Source organism: Macrotis lagotis, chromosome 1 (genome assembly GCF_037893015.1).
Source record: "Macrotis lagotis isolate mMagLag1 chromosome 1, bilby.v1.9.chrom.fasta, whole genome shotgun sequence".
Classification (NCBI taxonomy): Eukaryota; Metazoa; Chordata; class Mammalia; order Peramelemorphia; family Peramelidae; genus Macrotis; species Macrotis lagotis.
In genome coordinates, this window is record NC_133658.1 from 158,666,399 (window position 1) to 158,687,509 (window position 21,111).

The window sequence follows — 21,111 nt, forward strand, 5'->3', positions numbered from 1 at the left end:
AGAGTTCATGATCAAAGACGAGGGAGATAAGTTCACAGAAGGTAAAATGGATAATTTTGATTACATAAAATTAAAAAAACAATTTGCACAAACAAAATCAATGCAGTCAAAATTAGAAGAAAATCAGGAAACTGCGGGAAAAATATTTGTAGAAGATATCATCTCTCAAATCTATAGGAAATTGAACCAAATTTATAAGAATAAAAGTTATACCCCAATTGATAAGAGGTTAAGGGATACAGATAGGAAGTTTTTAGAAGAAATCAAAGCTAGCAATAGTCATGTGAAAAAGTGTTCTCAATCACAGATTGAGAAATGCAAATTAAAACACCTCTGAGGCACTACTTCACACCCATCAGATTGACTAAAATGACAGAAAAGGAAATGATAAACACTGGAGAGGAGTGTGGGAAAATAGGTAACTAATGCTGTCTTGGTGAAACTGTGAGTTAATCCCACTATTTTGGAGAACAATTTTGAACTATTTCCCAAAAGCTATAAAACTGTGCACACTCTTTGACCCAGCAATACCGCTTTTGTGTGGACATCCCAAAGGGATCAAAGAACAAGGAAAAAGACATATATATATATATATATATATATATATATATATATATATATATATTAGGTCTTTTTTGTGGAGGTAAAGAATTATGGTATGTGACTGTTATAGTATACTATTGTGCTGTAAGAAATGATGAAGGGAATAGTTTCAGAAAAACCTGGGAATACTTATATAACCTGATACAAAGTGAAATGATCCACCACAGTTCCAAAGGTTTCATGATGAAAAATTCTATCCACCTCCAGAGAGAGAACTGATAAACCCAAAGTGCAGTTTACAGTATATATTTTTCCTCCCCCCCCCCCACTTTGGAACATGACTAATGCAGAAATATGCTTTACATGACTTCTTAAGTATAATGAGTATTATGTTTCTTGCCTTCTCAATGGGTAGGGGAGAGAATGTGGAACTGAATATAAAATAAGAAAAAAAAATTCCTGTTTCTACTTTACCACATCGCTTTTATCTATACAAGGCAGGATGGAGAATAGAAAAAAAAATTAGAAAGAAGGCTGAATTTGGGGTGAGAGGACATGGGTTCAAATTCTACTTTGTCTTTTTATTGATGGTCAGTTGTTGTATATGACTCTTCATTACCCCTTTTGGGGTTTACTTGTTTGTCATTTCCTCCTCCAGTTTGTTTGACAAATGAATAAATGAAGCAGATCAGGTTAAGTGACTTGCCCAGGATCACACAGCTAGTAAGTGTTGAGGCCAGATTTGAACATTCCTTTTCCAGGCCCAGTGCTCTATCATTGTGCTGCCTTGGTGCTTCAATTTGCCTTATTACATGTATCATATTGGGCAGATCATTTAGTTTTCAGTTTTATAAAATCAAGGAGAACTAGAGAATCTCTAAGATTCCTTCCAGCTCTAAATCATCGAACCTCTCCTTAGATACGTTCTTTCTCCCTCTGAGCTTAGCCATTTGAGTGGAAAAGTGATTTTACATATTTGTTAAATTCTTACTTTGAACAGAGCATTGTGACCAGTGATTGGGAGAATAAAAGATTAGATAGGATTCCTGCTTTCACAGAGCTCACTGCCCAGGACAGGGTGAAGACACCAAGAGAGATAATCAGTATTATATGATAAAGGGCATCACAAATGGGCAGACAAGACTAGGTGATTGTGAGTTACTTGGGGGGTAGGGTTGGTGGGGGGGCACTTATCAGCTGACTAGATGAGAGAGGATATCCAAAAGGAGGTGATGTTTAAGTTGTGATTTAAAGGGGAAACTAGGTGGAATAGTGGATAGAATACCAGGTCTGGAGTCAGGAAGATTGAGTTTAAACCTGGTGTCAGACACTTCCTAGCTGTATGACCTTAGGCAAGTCACTGAACCCTGTTTGCCTCAATTTCCTCATCCATAAAATGACTTGGAGAAGGAAATAGCAAACCACTTATCATTGTCGAGAAAATCCCAAATGAGTTCATGAAGAGTCACACATGACTGAAACAACAACAAAGTTGGAAAGGTCTTCCTAGGCATAGGTCAAATGCTCTATTTGCTATACAATATTACCTCCACAGCATTTGAAGAACTGCCCAATAGTAATAGCAGTTCCAAAGAGGAAAATCTTGACTTGCTGTAAGAATAAACTTCCTGGGGTAGCTGGGTGACACAACTGATGATCTTGGAGTCAGGAGGACCTGAATCCAAATTCAACCTCAGTCTTTTACTAGTTATGTGATTCTGGCCAAGTCCCTTAACCCTAAATGCCTACACACACACACACACACACACACACACACACACACACACACACACACACACACACACTCACACACACTCACACACACACACACACAGAAACACAAAGAAAAAAGGAAAAAAAAGAAAAAAATAATTTCCTAACAAGGAGGAGGTTAGATGAGATAATATCAGAGGTTCCTTTTAGGTGTGGGTATATTGGCAAATGTTTTTAACAGTTGGATCCCTGGGGGGGAAATATGTACCCAGGACACACTTTAAAGTTTAATTTGCTATGAATATTTCTCATCTAAGTAACAAAACAACAATCAAGTCCTGATTTATAGCTTTTGTTGATTTCTGATAAAGCTTCTTATAAAAGCTAACACTGAAAAGTTACTAGTAGTCTTGAGAGCAGAAACTGACCCTCTATCATACCTCTGATCCAAATCTATAACCCTTTGAAGATTTTCAAAATGATCTTTCAGTATTGGTAAGAAATATCATACACTGAGTATGGAGGATCAAAGAAAGTCCTAATAAATTTTTGCTAAAAACCAAACAAATAATTTTTTTCCTTGCTTTTGAGGATTTATGCGATTTTTGCTGGGAAATGGGAATTATAAAAAAAAATTTTAAAAAGGGGGTGGCTAGGTGGCACAGTGGATAGAGCACCAACCTTGGAGTCAGGAGTACCTGAGTTCAAATCCAGCCTCAGGCACTTAATAATTAGCTAGCAATGTGGCCTTTGGCAAGCTACTTAACCCCATTTGCCTTGCAAAAACCTAAAAAAATTTAAAAAATAAAAAAAAAAAGAAATAGGAATTATGTTCTTTTTTTTTTGACAAGACAATAGGGGTTAAGTGACTTACCCAAAGTCACACAGCTAGGAAATGCAGGCCAGTGCTCTATTTACCACCTAGCTGTCCCAGAATCATGTTATTTTAAAATAATGATTAGTAAAGCAGTTGAGGTAATGTTTCTATAGTATTACCCTGACCTCTGTGACCAAGTGAATAGAGTGTTGGAAAAAGGGAGTTCTGGATTTCCCCCTCTGATACCTACTTATTATGTGACCTGAGCAAGTCAAGTCTCTCATTTCCTCAACAGTAATAGCATCTTCCTCACAAATCCTGAGGCTCAAAGGAGATGTCTTTTGTACATTTCAAAGAGATCAGTATATAACTACTATAGTTTCTAAAAACCAGGCTACAAAATACTGATGTAAAATCTCTATAGTCAGAACATTATACTTTGTAATTGTGGATAAGCAGTCTAGCATAACTCTTAAATGGAAGAACAGAAGGGATTCTTCATGATAAAATTCATGACCCTGCCTCACCAGAGAGACCCAGCTGGTGGAAACAGTGGTTGGTGGTTTACCATGGAGGGATGCTGACATGCAGGAAGCTAGACAGTTCATCACTGTATGATCTTGGGTCAGTCACTCAGTCTTTCCTGTTGTCAGTTTCCATATTTGTGAAACAGGGAAAATAATATTATCACTTTTCTGGGATTAAATAAGATAACATATATGATATGCTTTGCAAACCTCAAAGAGCTATAGGCATGTATATATGTGTGTTCCACATGATGAAAATTGTTTTCAGAACAGAATTTTCCTTCCCTACTCAGTTTCTTTCCTGAAAAGAAAGTTTTCTCTAGCTGTCAGATACTCTAGGACACTAAACCCCAGAAATCATAACACCTTTCTTTGTTACTAATGTTGTTGGATCCTTCTGGTTTTCATGTTTCTGATGGCTACTCACTCTTCAATCCATCAGTACTTCAAAGTAGGAGCTACTTTGATAGCTATTTCTTTGATGTGGGTACTCTCTCCCCACCCACAGAGATGGTGATCCATCTATGTTTTCTCATCCTGTGTGATTCTTGTCCATATTTTGCTCTACATCTACCATAGATTATCTGTCCAATGTGTTAAGGCCTTCCTTTGGCTCCTTCAATATTTTATGGATAACTGGGAAGTTCTTGGGTTGTTCTTCTGTTATATTTCAACCTTGCCACACAACTGTCTTCCCTCCTTCTCCAGCTATGTATGTCCTCAATATTGCTTCTTTCTGAATCTGAGTTATCATAAATAATGGACTCTATAGTTGAATATGTACTTAATATGACTTTTCTTTGGGCCTTGAGGTTTATATATGTTGGATTCTTCTGAGATTGTGTCTATTGCTATTCAGTATCATCAGAAAAAAATCAGTGTTGAATAGATGGGGGAAAGAACGTAGTTTATGATCTAGAATGTTACCCTTCTCCTACTCAGGTCCAACTCATTTTCCTCCTGCAGTGTCATTTCATGTTTTCAGTGATGTTTTTCCAACTCAGTGGGCAGCTCATCTAACTACTGTCTGACATAATTAGAGCAATATAGATTCTTTTTTAAATAATAGTTGATGGGAGGAGGGAAGCAAGATTAGGGGAAAACATTATAGAATTAAAAATAAATAAATAAATGAATTTTTAAAAAATGGTTGACTGATTTTTTTTAAAAATCACTGCCATTTCACAGAATCTCCCTCCAATAGAATCCTCTCTTATAACAATGAAGTGCAGTTAATTAAAATAAATTGACACAACAATCATGTTTAATATCATATGCCTTAGGCCATGCCTGTAATCCACCACCAAGAGAAGGAAAATATAGCTTATCAGGGGCGGCTAGGTGGTATAGTGGATAAAGCACCAGCCTTGGAGTCAGGAGTACCTGGGTTCAAATCCAGCCTCAGACACTTAATAATTACGTAGCTGTGTGGCCTTGGGCAAGCCACTTAACCCCATTGCCTTGCAAAATCCTAAAAAAAATATATAGCTTATCATCTTTCCTCTGGAATCAAGATTGTTAACAATATTCATTCCCTTGATTTTTTTCCTTTGTGAATTGAATGCCTTTTTGAATGCCCTTAATATTCCAACATAACAAGTTATATTGGTTAATTTAAAGGATCTTGTCAAGTTCCTCAGATAGAATGATGTATTATTCTTCAGTTATCTTCAACAGTCTTGGTTTTTTCTTAGCTCATCAGAGGAAGGCAGGATGACCATGAACCTTTAATCTTCCAGTTCTGAACAGTCTGGCTTTAAAAGATGTGTTATTTCGTCTTTTGCCTTTCCCATGAGTTGTCTTTTAAGGTGCTATCTGAGGTGAACTTCATTCCTTCTTTCTTTTCCCCAAGTCTATGGGGACTTAGGTTTCCCTAGGAGCGAATTCTTTCATTTCCTGTGCATGTACATTTCACCCCAGAGCAGATACTCTTTGTTCCTTTGGTAAATCTGATGGGAGAGGGGAAAAAGCACTCTACTGCTTCTTCCCCTAGGGTAGAATGAAAACTACCCACGAGTTTCTTCCTCCATTCTCTAGTGGATCCAGGGTTCTGTCAGGAGGCATAGCTCTGAGCGAATGCTCAACCAGTCTTGATTTCATTCACTTCTGAGGATTTGGTGTGAAATACCTTGCAGAGGTCTAGTTTGGGACTCTTTATGGTAATCTCCTATTTTAAAAAGTTTTCTTACAGTTCAACTGCACATTTGAATAGAGAGCTAGAAGATTTGGGTTCAAATTTGACCTCAGGCATTTACTGCATGAATCTAGACAAGTTGTTTAACTCTGTTTGCCTCAGTTCCTTATCTGCATCTTCTACCCAGGGCTTTTGTGAGGAGCAAATGAGATGATATTTATGCTTTGCAAAACTTAAACATTAATATGTTTTTATTCAGTTGTTATTTTTTTTTCAGTATTGTTCAACTCTGTGCTAAGGTTTTCTTTTTTTGTTTGTTTTTCGCAAGGCAATGGGGTTCAGTGACTTACCCAAGGTCATATGGATAAGTAAATGTTAAGTGTCTGAGGCTAAATTTGAACTCAGGTCCTCCTGACTCTAGGGCCCATGCTCTATTCATTGCACACCTAGCTACCCCCATGACTGGCAAAGATAGTGGGTGGTTTGCCATTTCCTTCCCCAGTTCATTTTACAGTTGATGAAACTGAGGCCAACAGGGCTAATAAGCATGAGGTGAGATTTGAACTCAGGAAGATGAATCTTCTTAATTCCAGGGCTAAATAGCTGTCCTAAAACACTTATGATGATAATGATGATGATGATGATGATGATGATAATGAAGTCTATTTGGGAAAATTTCAGATACGGTGTCACTTTATCTTTCTCCAGTATGGGTACAACTTTCAATGTAATTTCTAAAAAGAAATATTGTTTTCTACATTAGCAACCAAATGAACCAAAATCCAATCTTCTGTTGATGGAAGAGGGTGGAAATATGCTGTATTTAGAGTTAGCACACCTGGGTTAGAATGTTGGCTAAAATACTAACTCTGTGACCCAGGACAAATTGTTTAACTTCTCAGATAGTTTTCCCTCTTGGAAAATTGTTGTAATAAAGTACTGTTTACCATAATAACAATGATAATTAACATTTATATAATGCTCTAAGTAAAGTTTATAAAACACCTTACATATTTTCTCATTTGTTCCTAAAATTAATCATAAGGGAGGGAAGTGCTGTGATTAACTCCATTTTACCAGTAAGGAAACAGACAGACAGGGGTTAAATGACTTGCCCAGGGCTACACAGCTAGTAAGTATTTGAAATAAGATTCAATCTTCATATAAAGTTGGAAAAAGTATTCAACACAGATGCTTGAAGTACTGAAGATATAAGTGGAAAATCACCCGATGGGCACAATAAATTATTAAGAAAAATAAGTCGGGGGGGGGGGGGGCGGCTAGGTGGTGCAGTGGATAAAGCGCCGGCCCTGGAGTCAGGACGACCTGAGTTCAAATTTAGCCTCAGACACTTAACATTTACTTAGCTGTGTGACCTTGGGTAAGTCACTAAACCCGATTGCCTTGCAAAAAAACAAAAAAAAGAAAACCTCAGCACAAAGAGTTGAACAAGGCTGAAAGAACAAGACTGGCACAGTGGATAAAGCACCAGCCCTGGAGTCAGGAGGACCTGTGTTCAAACCCGGTCTCAGACACTTAATAATTACCTAGCTGTGTGGCCTTGGGCAAGCCACTTAACCCCATTTGCCTTGCAAAAAAAAAACCTAATAAAAAAACAAAGAAAAATAAGTCTGAGACTCCTTGAAATTAATATGGAAATAAAATAAAATTGCTCTCTTTCCTTCACTGCATTTATTTTCTCTTCTCATCTTTCTATCTTCAATAGCTAATGACTGTTTTCTGGAATCTGCTTTCTCTCTCACTGTTATTGTAGTGAAAACACTCTCCAACTTTATCAGTGATCTTCTCATTGCTAAATCCAGTGGCCTTTTCTTATTCTTCCCATCTCTTTTTTTGACCTTTTGATAGCACTGAAGCAGTTAAGACACCTTGAGAAAAAGACAAGAGGCATTTTCCAGGTGGGCCAAAACATCACCACCACCTCCCTCAGACTTAGAACACCCTGCATTCAAACACCCTAAGAATGGCAGCACCCCTCACACATCACTGGCTCTACTAATCAGCCTGCCACCCCCCAGTAGCCATCTTCTTAAGAGTAACCCCTGTTTTCCTACATTTACAGCTACTGAAAGGCAAATAGAAGAAAGTTTTTGCCATCCTAGTCAAAGGCACTGTCAAATGACACATCATCAAAAGTGGAAGTGATTTTATCAATGGAAAATGGACACTAAAAAACATGCATGCTTTTTCTATTTTCCCAGGACTAACTTTCCTAGGTGTCCCTCTCCTATTAGAATGTAAATTCCTAAAGCAGGGAATCTTATTAAAGCCCAGTACTTTTCTCCCCAGCACTTAGCTATTTTTTCATTGGTAAGTGTTTTTCCATTCCTTCATCTGTAACACCTTGTCTTTGTCCTTGAGATTGCCCAGACAGGATTTGAACTCTGTTTTTGCTAATTCTAAATTGTTCATTCCATCTACTATATCACCTAGTTGCCTCACCTTACAAATAGTTGGGAGGAAAGTGCTTCATAAATTCAGTGCTTTAGAAACATAAGCAGTTGTTATTATGATGATGTTGATAATCCAGGAATAGATCACCTTGGTTGCAATAGGATAGGTAGCTTTGCCCTCTCTCTTCTTCTTAATGGTTGGTCTAAAAGTGAGGAGGATGATGGAATTGAGACCCTCAAACTCTCCTTTTGACTTTGCTATGGAATTCTTATATTATCCCTGTCCACAGAACATTCTCTCTCTCTGATAAAATAGTTTACGCAAAAGGGAGTAGGTTGCTTTGGTAAGTCGAAAAGTTTTTAAACTGGTAGGATGACTTGTCAAAAGAAGATTCATACACTCTCCCCAAACCATTTGATGATGAATTTATTCCTTAATAAAATCAATGTCAAATGAAAGGGACCAGAATCAAGCCACAGTGAAGGCTGCCTTCTTAATCCTCAACTGCCTTCCCTTCCCTTGACTGAGTGTGTCTTTTCTCTGAATGGGGCTTATACTCCCAAATTCAGAGGAAGATAAATGGAAAGTATATTGGGGAAGGGAAGACCAGCTTTGATTAGTGAATGAAATACAGTGAACCGATGAAGACTAGGTCTCTGCAAAACAGAGGAACTTGGTAAGATACTGTGCAACATAAAGTGGTATATTTTTTTAAGATGTTAAGATTTAATAATATTACCTAAAATATATAGATAGAATACTATGGAAGAGTACTTACTATAATTTTATGTGTTTTTACACCCAGAAAGGAAACACTTCTTTGAGTATATATTATACTCTTTTAAATACTTTGTAAATGCAGTTTGTTATTATTTTTAATTTTAATTTATATTTTTTTCTCAATTAATGTAAAATTTTAAAATATTTATTGTTATTTAATTTTACTTTGTGTGTGTATACATACTCATACACCTATTTGTCTGTTTGTCTGTCTAAATCTCATTCTAAATATTGTCTTCCCCATGGGACTTCTTGAGGGCAGAGAGGGTTTATTTTGATCTTTGTATCACCAGTGTGGCCTGGCACAGTCATATAACATTTGCTTAAAATTATTAATAACTAATTAATCATACTAATTCTCATGAATCATATTGCTATTAAATGTAACAAGCAGTTAATTATTGTTAATTGATTGATTTAATGATTGACAGGGGGCCATTATAGCTAAGTTATTACAGGAAAATAAATTTGTCCTCATAGAATATAATATTTAAATGACCTTCTGAGAAAGATGACAAATCATATTGTGTCTACCTCTTTTAAACATCCAGATCCTACCTACTTAGAAAGAATATGATTTTAGGTCTAGGGCTCTGAGAGAGAAGCAGGGGCATAGATTCAATGACCCCTCAAAGTTCCTAGCAGTCCTGGGGGTTTTGTGAAAGTTCATATAAACATTTGCTCACTAATGATCATGACCTCCAGTGATAAAGCACCTTTCATGCAAAAGATCTCTGATATTTTATAACCTCCTTGCTGGAATGGTTGTATTCACCTCTGACTTACCTACCTCGAGAGGAAAACGCAGCAGCTGTTTTATAGGGCATGGGAGAAACTCAACAGTAATTGAAGGCAGGAAGTGAAGAATACCTTTTTCACTTGAAACCACAGGGGGGGCCTCAGGGAGGCTGAAAATAATGACCTGTGTTTGATTTTGACAGGAACACCAGGTTAAAGTTGGTTTCCTTCTGAGAATGTCCTTTTGAAATATGTTCTAGAATATCACTACCATCGTCTTAATTATGTCACAAAGTTAGTTAAGCCGAATAATTAATGATCATAAGGCACTTGGAAACTATCAAATGCCATATAAATGTTAAGCAGTAAACATCACTTTGCCCATGAAATGGAGGGAAAGGGTTGTGTCTAGAGGAAAACACCAAATAGCTTTCTTTTGAGCTATCTTCAGGTGCTGTTGCTTGGTGTATTGGAGGGAAGGGAGACTTGATGATTTTTAATTGTTTTAAATCAAAATTTTGAAAGACATCATTAGATTGTTTCAAAGCAATTTTAAAGGCAAATGGACTACTGTTTGACTTTTGCAATAGTTTCACACTGTCTGTTCACTTGTCATGCCAGAAACACAAAGGTTTTGCCTTTTGGATTTCAATAAAATTTCTTGTTTGCTTTTACTACTTCTAGCCGGAGGCAGTTTGGGCCCAAGGCCAAGGAAGAAGTCAAGATCATTGAACACCAAACGCAGTACCTCCGATTGATGCCTCATTTGGCAACGGCATTAGCACTGACTTTTACCAGCAGGTAAAAACCTTCTTTTGGCCATCTGAGCTGATTAAATATTTGCTAACTAAACATTAGCACAAGTGACATGCTAAAATTAATCAGCAGCTGAAAGAAGATGCCATAGCTGTTTTAAAATTCTAACGATATTGCATGTGAAATACCCAGGGCTTTTTGAATGAACTAGAAACAGTAGCCAACAAGTCATTGTCCTGATGATCTGTTAATGAAAACCCTCAGATGATCAAAAAAGAGCTCATTTTCTCCACTGGGTTTCTTTCATTTTCTCCCCAAGCAAACCAGTTGTCAGAGTGGCTAAAGAACAATAGACTTGGCCAATTTGAGCTTCAGTTTCTTTTTCTACACCTCTGCAGCACCCCCTAAATAGAGTTTCCTTAAAAAAGAAAAATCCAGTAAAATCTCCACATGTATATATACAAATTAGGGAGTGGTGATGCCATTCTTAGCATTTTAAATGATGAGTTCAACTGTCTCCTGTCTATTACTCATGAATCCTTCACCCTAAAAATACTCACACATTTCCATGTTTCAGTCCTGAATTGCCTCCACTCCTTTTTTCTGATCCTATTCCTGAGCTGCTGAAAATGCCTTAATGAGGTCACCCCATAATGCCAGTTGAACCCATTGCTATAGAATAATCTTTTTTCTTCCTCGATTGACTATTGAACTCCATAAGACTGTGCCAAACATACTGTCTCCTCTAGTTCCCACCTTAATTTGTTTTCCTTTTCCTCAGCAGACACTCCTCACCTGTGGTTTTAATGGCAGTATCAGAGCTATACTCTTTTAGCACCCTTTCCACCCCTTCTCAACATTCAAAATCCCTACATGTCCTCTTTCTCCTCCTTTGCTCCAGTCCCTGGGGAAAAAATTATCCTTTTTTACAGAGGCTTCTCATCTCCACTTGGAGGTCCCTCTCCTCTTCCTTTTATCTGTGACTCTGTCTCATCCCTGCAAACTTGCTCAGCTTGTCCTCACCTTAAAAAAAACACTTTACTTAGCACAGTCACTTCATCAAGTTATCATCCTCCAAAATATTTTTCTAAAAAAATTATCTGCACAGCTTCCTCTTGCTTGACAAATTCACTTTTCAAGCCTTTTTAATCTGGTTTTTGATTTTATCACCATTGATGGTTGCTCAGTGGACAGTGGGCTGAACTTAGGGTTAGGAAGACCTGTATTCAAATTCTGCCTCAGGCACTTACTAGCTGTGAAACTCTGGGCAAGCTACTCAGTCTCAGTCCACTTCAGTTCCTTATCTGTAAAATAAGGATAATAATATTTACATCTCAGGGTTATTAGGAGGTAAAAATGTTAAATGCTTCATGAACTATAAAACTCCATAATATAAATATGAGCTATTACTATTAGCTAACTGCCACTGGACCCTAATGGTGTTATGAAAGTATTAGTTATTTCTTAGCTTCTAAATTTTATGAACTTTTCTCAGTTGTCCCATTTGATGTCTTTGCTGCTGTTAGCAGTATCCTCAGTTCTCTTTTCCCATATACTTTCTTCCCTTGACTCCTATACCACTGCCTTTGCCAAGTTCTACTTCTACCTATCCACTATTTTCTCAAACCTTTGCTAGAGCCATTAGGCATATTCTACCCCTTAATTTCCCAAGGCTTCATCCTTGTAGTCTTTTCTCTCTCTGTATTCCTTTCTTTGTGATTTCACCTGCTGATGGGACCATTGCCAGTCATCTTAACTTTTATCTTGCCACTGGAGTCTGATGACTTTGGAGGAGAGAGTGACTGATGAATATGCTCAGCTCTGCCTCACTTACACCCAATTAATACCTAAGTCAAGACATTGATTCTCCTTGAAAATGAGGATGAAGAACAATAAAAATCACCTACTCACATGGCTTCATTTCCCATCTCTATGCAAATGACTCCAAAATCTTTATCTATCTTTTCTCTCAATTCCAATCCAGCTGCCTTCTGAAAGTCTTCACAGGAGACTGCATTCAGCATCTGAGTTTCACTCATTGTCCTTTCTTCCAAACATGTTCCTCTTTCATATTGCTCTGTGTCTATTGGATAGCCTTTACTCCCTGAACTCTTTATCTTAGAGCTACTTTTGACTTTTCTTTCTTTTATACCCTTCCTCATCCACTCATTGCCAAATGATGTTGATTCTCTCTCCACAACATAATTCACTTCCAAACTCTTCTCTTCATTTACCTAGCTACTGCCCTATTTGAGTACTCATCACCTCTGTCATTGGAACTGCCATAATATCCTCTTAATTCATCCTTCTGTTTCCATTGTTTTACCACTCTAATCCAGCTTCCCTGTAACTGCTAAAATACTTTTTCTACAGCATAATTCACTTGGATATAAAAGATTTCAGACTCTTTTTAAATTACATATTTCTCAGTCTTGTTCCATCATCTGACTCTGATCTGCCTTTCTAGCCACATTTATTTCACATTACTCCCTTTTACATACTATGCTTTCCAGTCAAACCAGGTTACTAATTGCTTCCTAAACTTAGCATTCTGTTTCCTTCCTCTATGCATTTATGCAGACTATCTCCCAAGCCTGTGAGATACTCCATCCTCATCTCCATCTCTTAGAATACTAATCTTCATAGTATCAGTGATGTTTTTTGGAGGCAGTAGGAGTTAAGTGACTTTTCCAGGGTCACACAGCTAGAAAAATATCTGAAATGGGATTTGAACTTAGGTCTTTCTGACTCCAGGGCCAGTGCTCCATCCACTGCGCCACTTAGCTGCCTCTCCGGTGATATTTCTTATAGAAAAACTTTCCTCCAATTATTAGAACCCTATCCTTTCCAAAGTTACCTTGTATTTACCTCCAAACATGAGATTAAAGTTCATGAAAAAAAAGAAGGCAATCATTTGACTCTTGAGATTTTCTGTATTATCACCTTTCCCCCTCCTTCTGGTAGACCAGTCATGAATTATATTTATGGATAAGTATCACAATGGGTATAAAGATAGTCGGGATTTAAAAAGATCCTCAGGAATCAGTGACCCAGGTAACTCTCAATTCTAGTATTCAATTGAACAAACCTTTATTAAGGTCTTTCTGTGTACAGAATACTGGATATAGGACTTAGGAACTGGGTAAACATGAAGGTAAAATAAGTTAAAGTTCTACTCTCTTGGAGCTTACAATCAAATAAGAAAAAGAAGATGCATGCTTGGAAAAAACTAAACTAAATAATAAAGAAATCCATTATCCTGACCTATATTTGCTTTGTAAATCTGGGTAGATCACTTAACTTATGGGTATCTAACAAAATCACAGAGTTTTTGAGAGTTGGAAAGGACTTCAGTGAATATCTAGCCCATTGTATCCTGTCCCATGAAGTTCTGTTTGAAGGCTTCAAGGAAGGGGAACCCACCTCCTCTGAAGACTGGCAGCTGTTTTACTTTTGGATAGCTGTCATTTTTAGGAAGAATTTCTCCCATCCCCTAACACAGTGTCTATATAAGTTTCTTCCACTTTTTGCTCTTAACTTTGCCTTCTGAGGACAAACAGAATAGATCTATTTCTTCTTTCATGTGACAATCCTTCAAATATTTGACAACTATTATAGTACCCCTGAGTACATTCAGGCTCAATATACTTGGTTATTTCAACTAATGCTCCTGCAGGTAGGTGGTGCAGCAGATAGAGTGTGCTTGCCTAGAGTCAGAAAGACCTCAATTCTAACTCAGCATCTGGGGCGACTAGGTGGCTCAGTGGAGGGTGGCTAGGTGGCTCAGTTGATAGAACACCAGCCCTGGAGTCAGGAGTACCTGAGTTCAAATCAGGCCTCAGACACTTAATAATTACCTAGCTGTGTGGCCTTGGGCAAGCCACTTAACTCCATTTGTCTTCCAAAAAACCTAAAGACAGACTCAGCATCTTATGTTTACCAGCTATGTGATCATGGACTTGTTACTTAACTTCTATTTACCTCAGTTTCCTAGACTTTAAAATGAGGATGATAATAATAATACCCACTTCCTGAGATTATTATGGGAATCAAATGAGATAATTCTTGCAAAATACTGAGCATATGCTGCATACATAGTAAACAATTAATAAAATGCTTGTCTTTTCTTTTCCCTCCCTCCCTCCTTTTCTTCCCTCTCTCCTTCCTTCCTTCCTTCCTTCCTTCCTTCCTTCCTTCCTTCCTTCCTTCCTTCCTTCCTTCCTTCCTTCCTTCCTTCCCTCCTTCCTTCCTTCCTTCCTTCCTTCCTTTTTTCTTTCCAATTCGAATTCAAGTTTCATTACTATCCTGTTGCTTTTCTCTGGAACTCTCCTTTTTTTTCCCAAGTCCTCCTTAAACTGTGATGTTCAGGACTGAATACGATTCCCCAGATGATGTCTAATGAAGTCCGACCATTTAGAGGACTACCACCTTCCTATTTCTAGAGGATATATCCTTTAATGTAGTCTAAAATGGATTATCTTCTTTAGCTAGCTACTAATACATCCAGATTCATTTCAGAACAAATATTGTCCCCACATACCTTCTCCATCTTTGACTTTAGAATCTGATTTCTTGAACCTGAGAGGAAGACTTTATATTTAATTCTATTGAATATCATCTTATTGAATTCAGCTCAAAGCTTTGACCTGTCAAGATCCTTCTGGATCCTGACTTTCTTTTTTTTTAATTTATTTTTATTAAAGATATTGAGTTTTACATTTTTCCCCCAATCTTGCTTCCCTCCCCCCTCCCCCCCCCCACAGAAAGCACTCTGTCAGTCTTTACTTTGTTTCCATGTTGTACCTTGTTCCAAATTGGGTGTGATGAGAGAGAAATAATATCCTTAAAGAGAAGAGAAGTCTAAGAGTTAACAAGATCAGACAATAAGCTATCTGGTTTTTTCCCTAAATTAAAGGGAATAGTCCTTGCACTTTGTTCAAACTCCACAGCTCCTTATCTGGATACAGATGGTACTCTCCTTTGAAGACAGCCCAAAATTGTTCCCAATTGTTGCACTGATGGAATGAGCAAGTCCTTCAAGGTTGAACATCACTCCCACGTTGCTGTTAGGGTGTACAGTGTTTTTCTGGTTCTGCTCATCTCACTCAGCATCAGTTCATGCAAATCCCTCCAAGGTTTCCCTGAAATCCCATCCCTCCTGGTTTCTAATAGAACAATATTGTTCCATGACATACATATACCACAGTTTGCTAAGCCATTCACCAATTGAAGGACATTTACTGGATTTCCAATTCTTTGCCACCACAACCATGGCTGCTATGAATATTTTTGTACAAGTAATGTTTTTACCCTTTTTCCTCATCTCTTCAGGGTATAGACCCAATAGTGGTATTGCTGGGTCAAAGGGTATGCACATTTTTGTTGCCCTTTGGGCATAGTTCCAAATAGCTCTCCAGAAGGGTTGGATGAATTCACAGCTCCACCAACAGTGTAATAGTGTCCCAGATTTCCCACATCCCTTCCAACAATGATCATTATCCTTCCTGGTCATACTGGCCAGTCTGAGAGGTGTGAGGTGGTACCTCAGAGAAGCTTTAATTTGCATTTCTCTAATAATTAATGATTTAGAGCATTTTTTCATATGGCTATGGATTACTTTGATCTCCTCATCTGTAAATTGCCTTTGCATATCCTTTGACCATTTGTCAATTGGGGAATGGCTTTTTGTTTTAAAAATATGACTCAGTTCTCTGTATATTTTAGAAATGAGTCCTTGTCAGAATCATTAGTTGTAAAGATTGTTTCCCAATTTACCACATTTCTTTTGATCTTGGTTACATTGGTTTTATCTGTGCAAAAGCTTTTTAATTTAATGTAATCGAAATCATCTAATTGGTTTTTGGTGATATTCTCCAACTCTTCCTTAGTCATAAACTGTTCCCCTTTCCATAGATCTGACAGGTAGACTAGTCCTTGATCTTCTAATTTGCTTATAGTATTGTTTTTTATGTCTATGTCCTATAACCATTTGGGATCCTGACTTTCTTATCATCCATTGTGATATCTACCCCCCCCCAGTTTTTTCCATTAGCAACTTTAATGTACTTATCATCTATGCTCTTCTCCAATTCATTGACAAAAATATTAAATGGTGTTGGGCTAAGCACCAGTCCCTGGGCATTTTACAAGAGACCACATTACATTTTTGTCATAGAACCTTTAATGGCTGATCTTGGAATTCAGCCATTAAAACTGTTCTGAATCCATCTGATCTATATTATCATCTAATCCTTCTCTATGATTGCTCTGCAAAAGAAAATGAGATACTTTATCAAAAACTTTGATAAAATCTTAACAAGCTCTATTCATACACTTCTTATCTACTAGCTTAGTAATCCTGACAAAAAAAAGTGAGATTCACATGGCATGATTTGTTCTTGATAAGATCAATGATCTCATTAGTGATGGACCATCACAGAATTTTCTCAGAAATTGAAGTTTATTTTCCTGGTTTGTAGTCTGCAGCCTCTCTTATCTTCCCTTTTTGAATAAACAAAATGATATTGAATCTTATCCAATCTCAATTTTATCATTTTCCATGATCTTTCAAGTATCAATGATGTGGTTCAGCAATTTCTTCTGCCAGTTTCTTCAGGACTCCCTGATGAGTCAAGTAACTTGATTTCATTGAGGACAGCTAGGTGTTCTCTCAGTAACTTATCTTTGATTTCAGTTTTTAGATTTAATTATCTTGAATTTTAACTCCCTATTAGTCATTTTTGTTCTTTTCCAGTGTAAAACTATTATCCTTTGTGGAGGAAATCTTTAAAGAATCTTAAGATTCTTTAAGAATCTCTAAGATTGTTAAATTGCAGAGTAGCTGCTGATATTTAATGGTGGAGAGAATTCTTTACCAGGAAATTCCTACATCAATAAAATCATAGGTTCCATAAAAAATTTTTTAGTTGCCAGGGGAAGAAGTTATTACAAACAGGAAAGATCAAAAAAGACTTCATGGAGGTGTTATCTTCATTGCTCTTTAAATATTAAATAGGAAGTCAAATGAAAAAAAACAAAGAGAAGAACTAAGAAAGAATATTTGGAGAGGAAATAGGTGATAGTGGTGCTGGTGTTGGTGCTGCTGCTGCAGGTAGTTATGACAGTGATATAATAGAAATAGCAAAACATGGTATCTTAAAAGGAATGAAACAAGGTCAATAGAATCAAATACTTTAGAGAGGTGGAGGATAAGATTTGTAGTAAAAGTCACTGGGATTTAGTGGTTTGCAATTCATTGACAATTTATGAGGGGACAATTTTATTGGAGTGAAGGGGGACAGAAGTTGATGAAAGAGGTTCAGTAGAGATTATTTAAAAAAAAGGAGAAACAGGGACAGAGAAAAAGAGGAACAGAGGAGAGTGAGGAAGGGAGAGAAAGAGGAGAGGAGAGAAAAAGAAAAATGGTAATCTCTTCCTCCCAAGAATATAGACCCTTTATAGGGCCTTTGCTCCTTCCCTAAAATTCTCAACCCCAAATCCTTTACTGCTGGAAAGAGTGTATACATAGGCCAAGGAGTATGTCCGATTGTTTTGGTCAATCAGAAGGAACTTCTTATGAAGACATCATTTGACTGATTCATCCAAAGATCAAAGCCCTTCCCACCCCTCTAATTTATTCAAGACTTATTTTAACTTTGTGCTAGGGTTGTAGGAAAATTCCCATTACCACCTAGCCTAGTATATGGAACAGTCAGATTGAGCAGTGGAAATAACAAACCACTTCAGTATTTTTGCCAAGAAAATCCCCAATGGGGTCCAAAATGTTGGATATGAATAAACAAGACTGAATAACATTCTGTTGATTGATTGGTTGATTCAGATGAGGTATCTAGCTAGTCCTTCTGTAATTACATTAATTGAGGTGGAGTTGGAAACCTTATTTATGTCACAAACATTTTTTTTAGATGAAGAGAAGCTAAAAATTTGAATTGCCTAATAGGTGTCCTTCAAAGCCTATTGAATTTACAATTGACTTTGAATGACTCAGAGAATTTTTGCACTTGTATAAGATATGTACCTGTTCACTTAGAGATATGCATATTCAAATGAACTGTTTTGGGCATCTGACCATAATATTTTTAGTACCTTTTAAAACGGAAGGCTAGTTTAGTGTTCCACTGAAGATTTTGTTTCAAACTACTCCAAGACTTTCTAAAACTTGAAATTTAATTGCACAATAGAGTTTAAGAACTAACTTTACTAAATATGTTAGTAACAGACTCCTTCCTTTGGAGTTTTTGATGTGATTTCTTACCCTCAAAAATGATAGTGCTGATTAAAAAAATAATTTGGTAACTTTTCTCCCCCTGTAATTGAAAAACATTTGAGTTTAGGTGCAGTGAATAAAGCACAAGGATTAAAATTAGGAAGATTCATTTTCATGAGTTCAAATGTGGCTCAGACACTTATTATCTGCATGACTCTGGGCAAGTCACCTTAACCCTGTTCACCTCAGTTCCTTACCTGTAAAATGAACTGAAAAAAGAAAATAGCAAACCCCTTCACTATTTTGCCAATAAGACCCCAATATGTGGTCACAGAGAGTTGAATACAACAGAAATGACTGAAAATCAGTTTGCTTGTAAAATGATTTTTCTCACTTCTAAATAAAAATGAATAGTTGACATGTTTTACCCCTAACCACCTACAAAACAAATGATCACATGGCAGTGATGTTCACACATATATTCTTCTCAGTGAGTAGCTTACATCCACACTGCAACCTTCAAACCTGACTCTCAATAGGTGACTATGATTATCAAATTTGGACCACACACAAGGACCAAACCTACCTTTTAGCTGTTAGATTATACATTTTAGGATTTATCACACTGACACATGTGAGAAGGCCATAGAAAGCTCACCTAGTTTTCACAGATATTTTACTAAAGGTAGTCAATGAGTTTTGTGACAGATGTTCAGTTCACTTTTTTTGCATGTTACAGAACACCTGAATCATTATATTTGATTAGAGGTTTGCTTAATAGCCAGATCAAAGATAATCCCTATTGATCAAATGAAGTAATATATGAAAAAGGGCATTGTAGTTGGAAAGTGATTTAAAAATGTGAATTATTGTTTTTGTATTATATTATTGTAATTATGGTAGCAAACATCACTTTGTATCAGAGGAAGCTCTGGAGCATCCACCTTACTTCCTGGGCTTCTTTCAAGCTCCCAGAGCAACTTGTTACCATTCACCTTTTGGCTGTGGCTATGTTATATGATCAGCTCCTATAGCTTGATCCTTCATCTTCTTCATCATTTTACTCACTGTGATTTCTTTAAGATCCTTTAGAAGAGGCATCTTATAAAATTTTAATGAGAATGATGAAAATAAGGTGATGTCAATATCCCATGCCCTGCTTTCTCATTATATACTCTCATCAAATACCTCTTTTTATCTATCCCTAAGTGGCAGCAAAAGCAGGGAATTTTAGTACCTCATTGCTCCTAACCAGGCATAGAGGCAGGCCTTTCATTCAAGACTGCCCAGCCAATCAACTTTCCTTTGACAAAAGAATACTGCTCTTACTTGATTTTTATATCCTCAGGAAATACTAGGCCAGACCTCATTTCTAGGCAATTTTAGTTTCAATCTTCAGTGCCCAGCTCTTTCTCTCTTGTTTTTAATTAAATGTATTTAATTCTGTCCATGTTCCTTTAATACCAGGCAATTTTCAGGAAGATTTCTTGAATTACCCACACATTGGATATAAGCTACTTTGGTATCCCAGGGTCTCCATAGTACTTAGAGAAGGTGCGAATTCATTTTTCTAATTTCTTAAAGTTTGAGTTTAGTCTCTGTTTTAAATCTCCTGCCTCAACTTTGTTTTGTCACTTCCCAGAAAAACATACTTGTATCTATGTGGGAGGGTCATGGGTATTGTACCCTGATGGTGAAAAAAAAATTACAGTCTCCGCAAATTTAATAGGATATACTTGAACATATATATCAAAAGTAACATAAATTGATATATTTAAAGTAATTATTCCAACTATATCATAACATTTGAGTACTTAATATGAAACATTTTCATGTGAACTATATATGACTAGCAACAGTACCTCCAGTATATCATTAATAACATATATACTAATAGCACCTGGCATTGCCCATCATATACTAGACTCTCAATAGATTCAGTCAATAAAGTAATGAAAGACACAAGTTTAAATGCCATATATAATATTGCAGAGGATAATAGGATTGGATAAAGTGACAAAATTCATATATAGAAACATATCACATACTGATATCTGCCTTCTAGCAGATACAACAAAGAAACATAAAGCAAGAAAACTTGTGGCATCAGAATGTATGAATCACATGCAATACAAAATGACATATTTTGTAGTTTTGTCTTAAGTACATATTGCTTTCACCCCACAATAAATACTTGAATAACCACTTCTCTTCGTTCTGAAGTATCCTACATAAGTTTGGTCACTGACTAAACAGGCATAGCATTTCCATTATGATGACCTGGGCAGACCATTGATAGTATTCTAGTTCCTAAGAATGCCCTTTACTCCCTAGGTTCCCACACATCTGCAGTATTAGTCAGGAAAGGGAATGCCTTTGTATTCAGTTCTCACTTTTTCTTTTTTTTTCAATGTAAATATTTTTATCTATTTATTTTCCAACTACATGGAACAGTAGTTTT

At 36.8% G+C, this 21,111-nt stretch overlaps 1 protein-coding gene across 1 annotated transcript in view; it reads left to right on the plus strand.

The window, feature by feature from the left end:
• The window catches only part of ACOXL (acyl-CoA oxidase like), a 518,534-nt gene that overhangs the window by 267,307 nt on the left and 230,116 nt on the right, over nucleotides 1-21,111 (plus strand). The window contains exon 11 of the mRNA XM_074209273.1: nucleotides 10,352-10,468. Within this exon, the coding sequence (XP_074065374.1) occupies nucleotides 10,352-10,468 (117 nt within the window). The remainder of the gene's footprint in view (nucleotides 1-10,351; nucleotides 10,469-21,111) is intronic.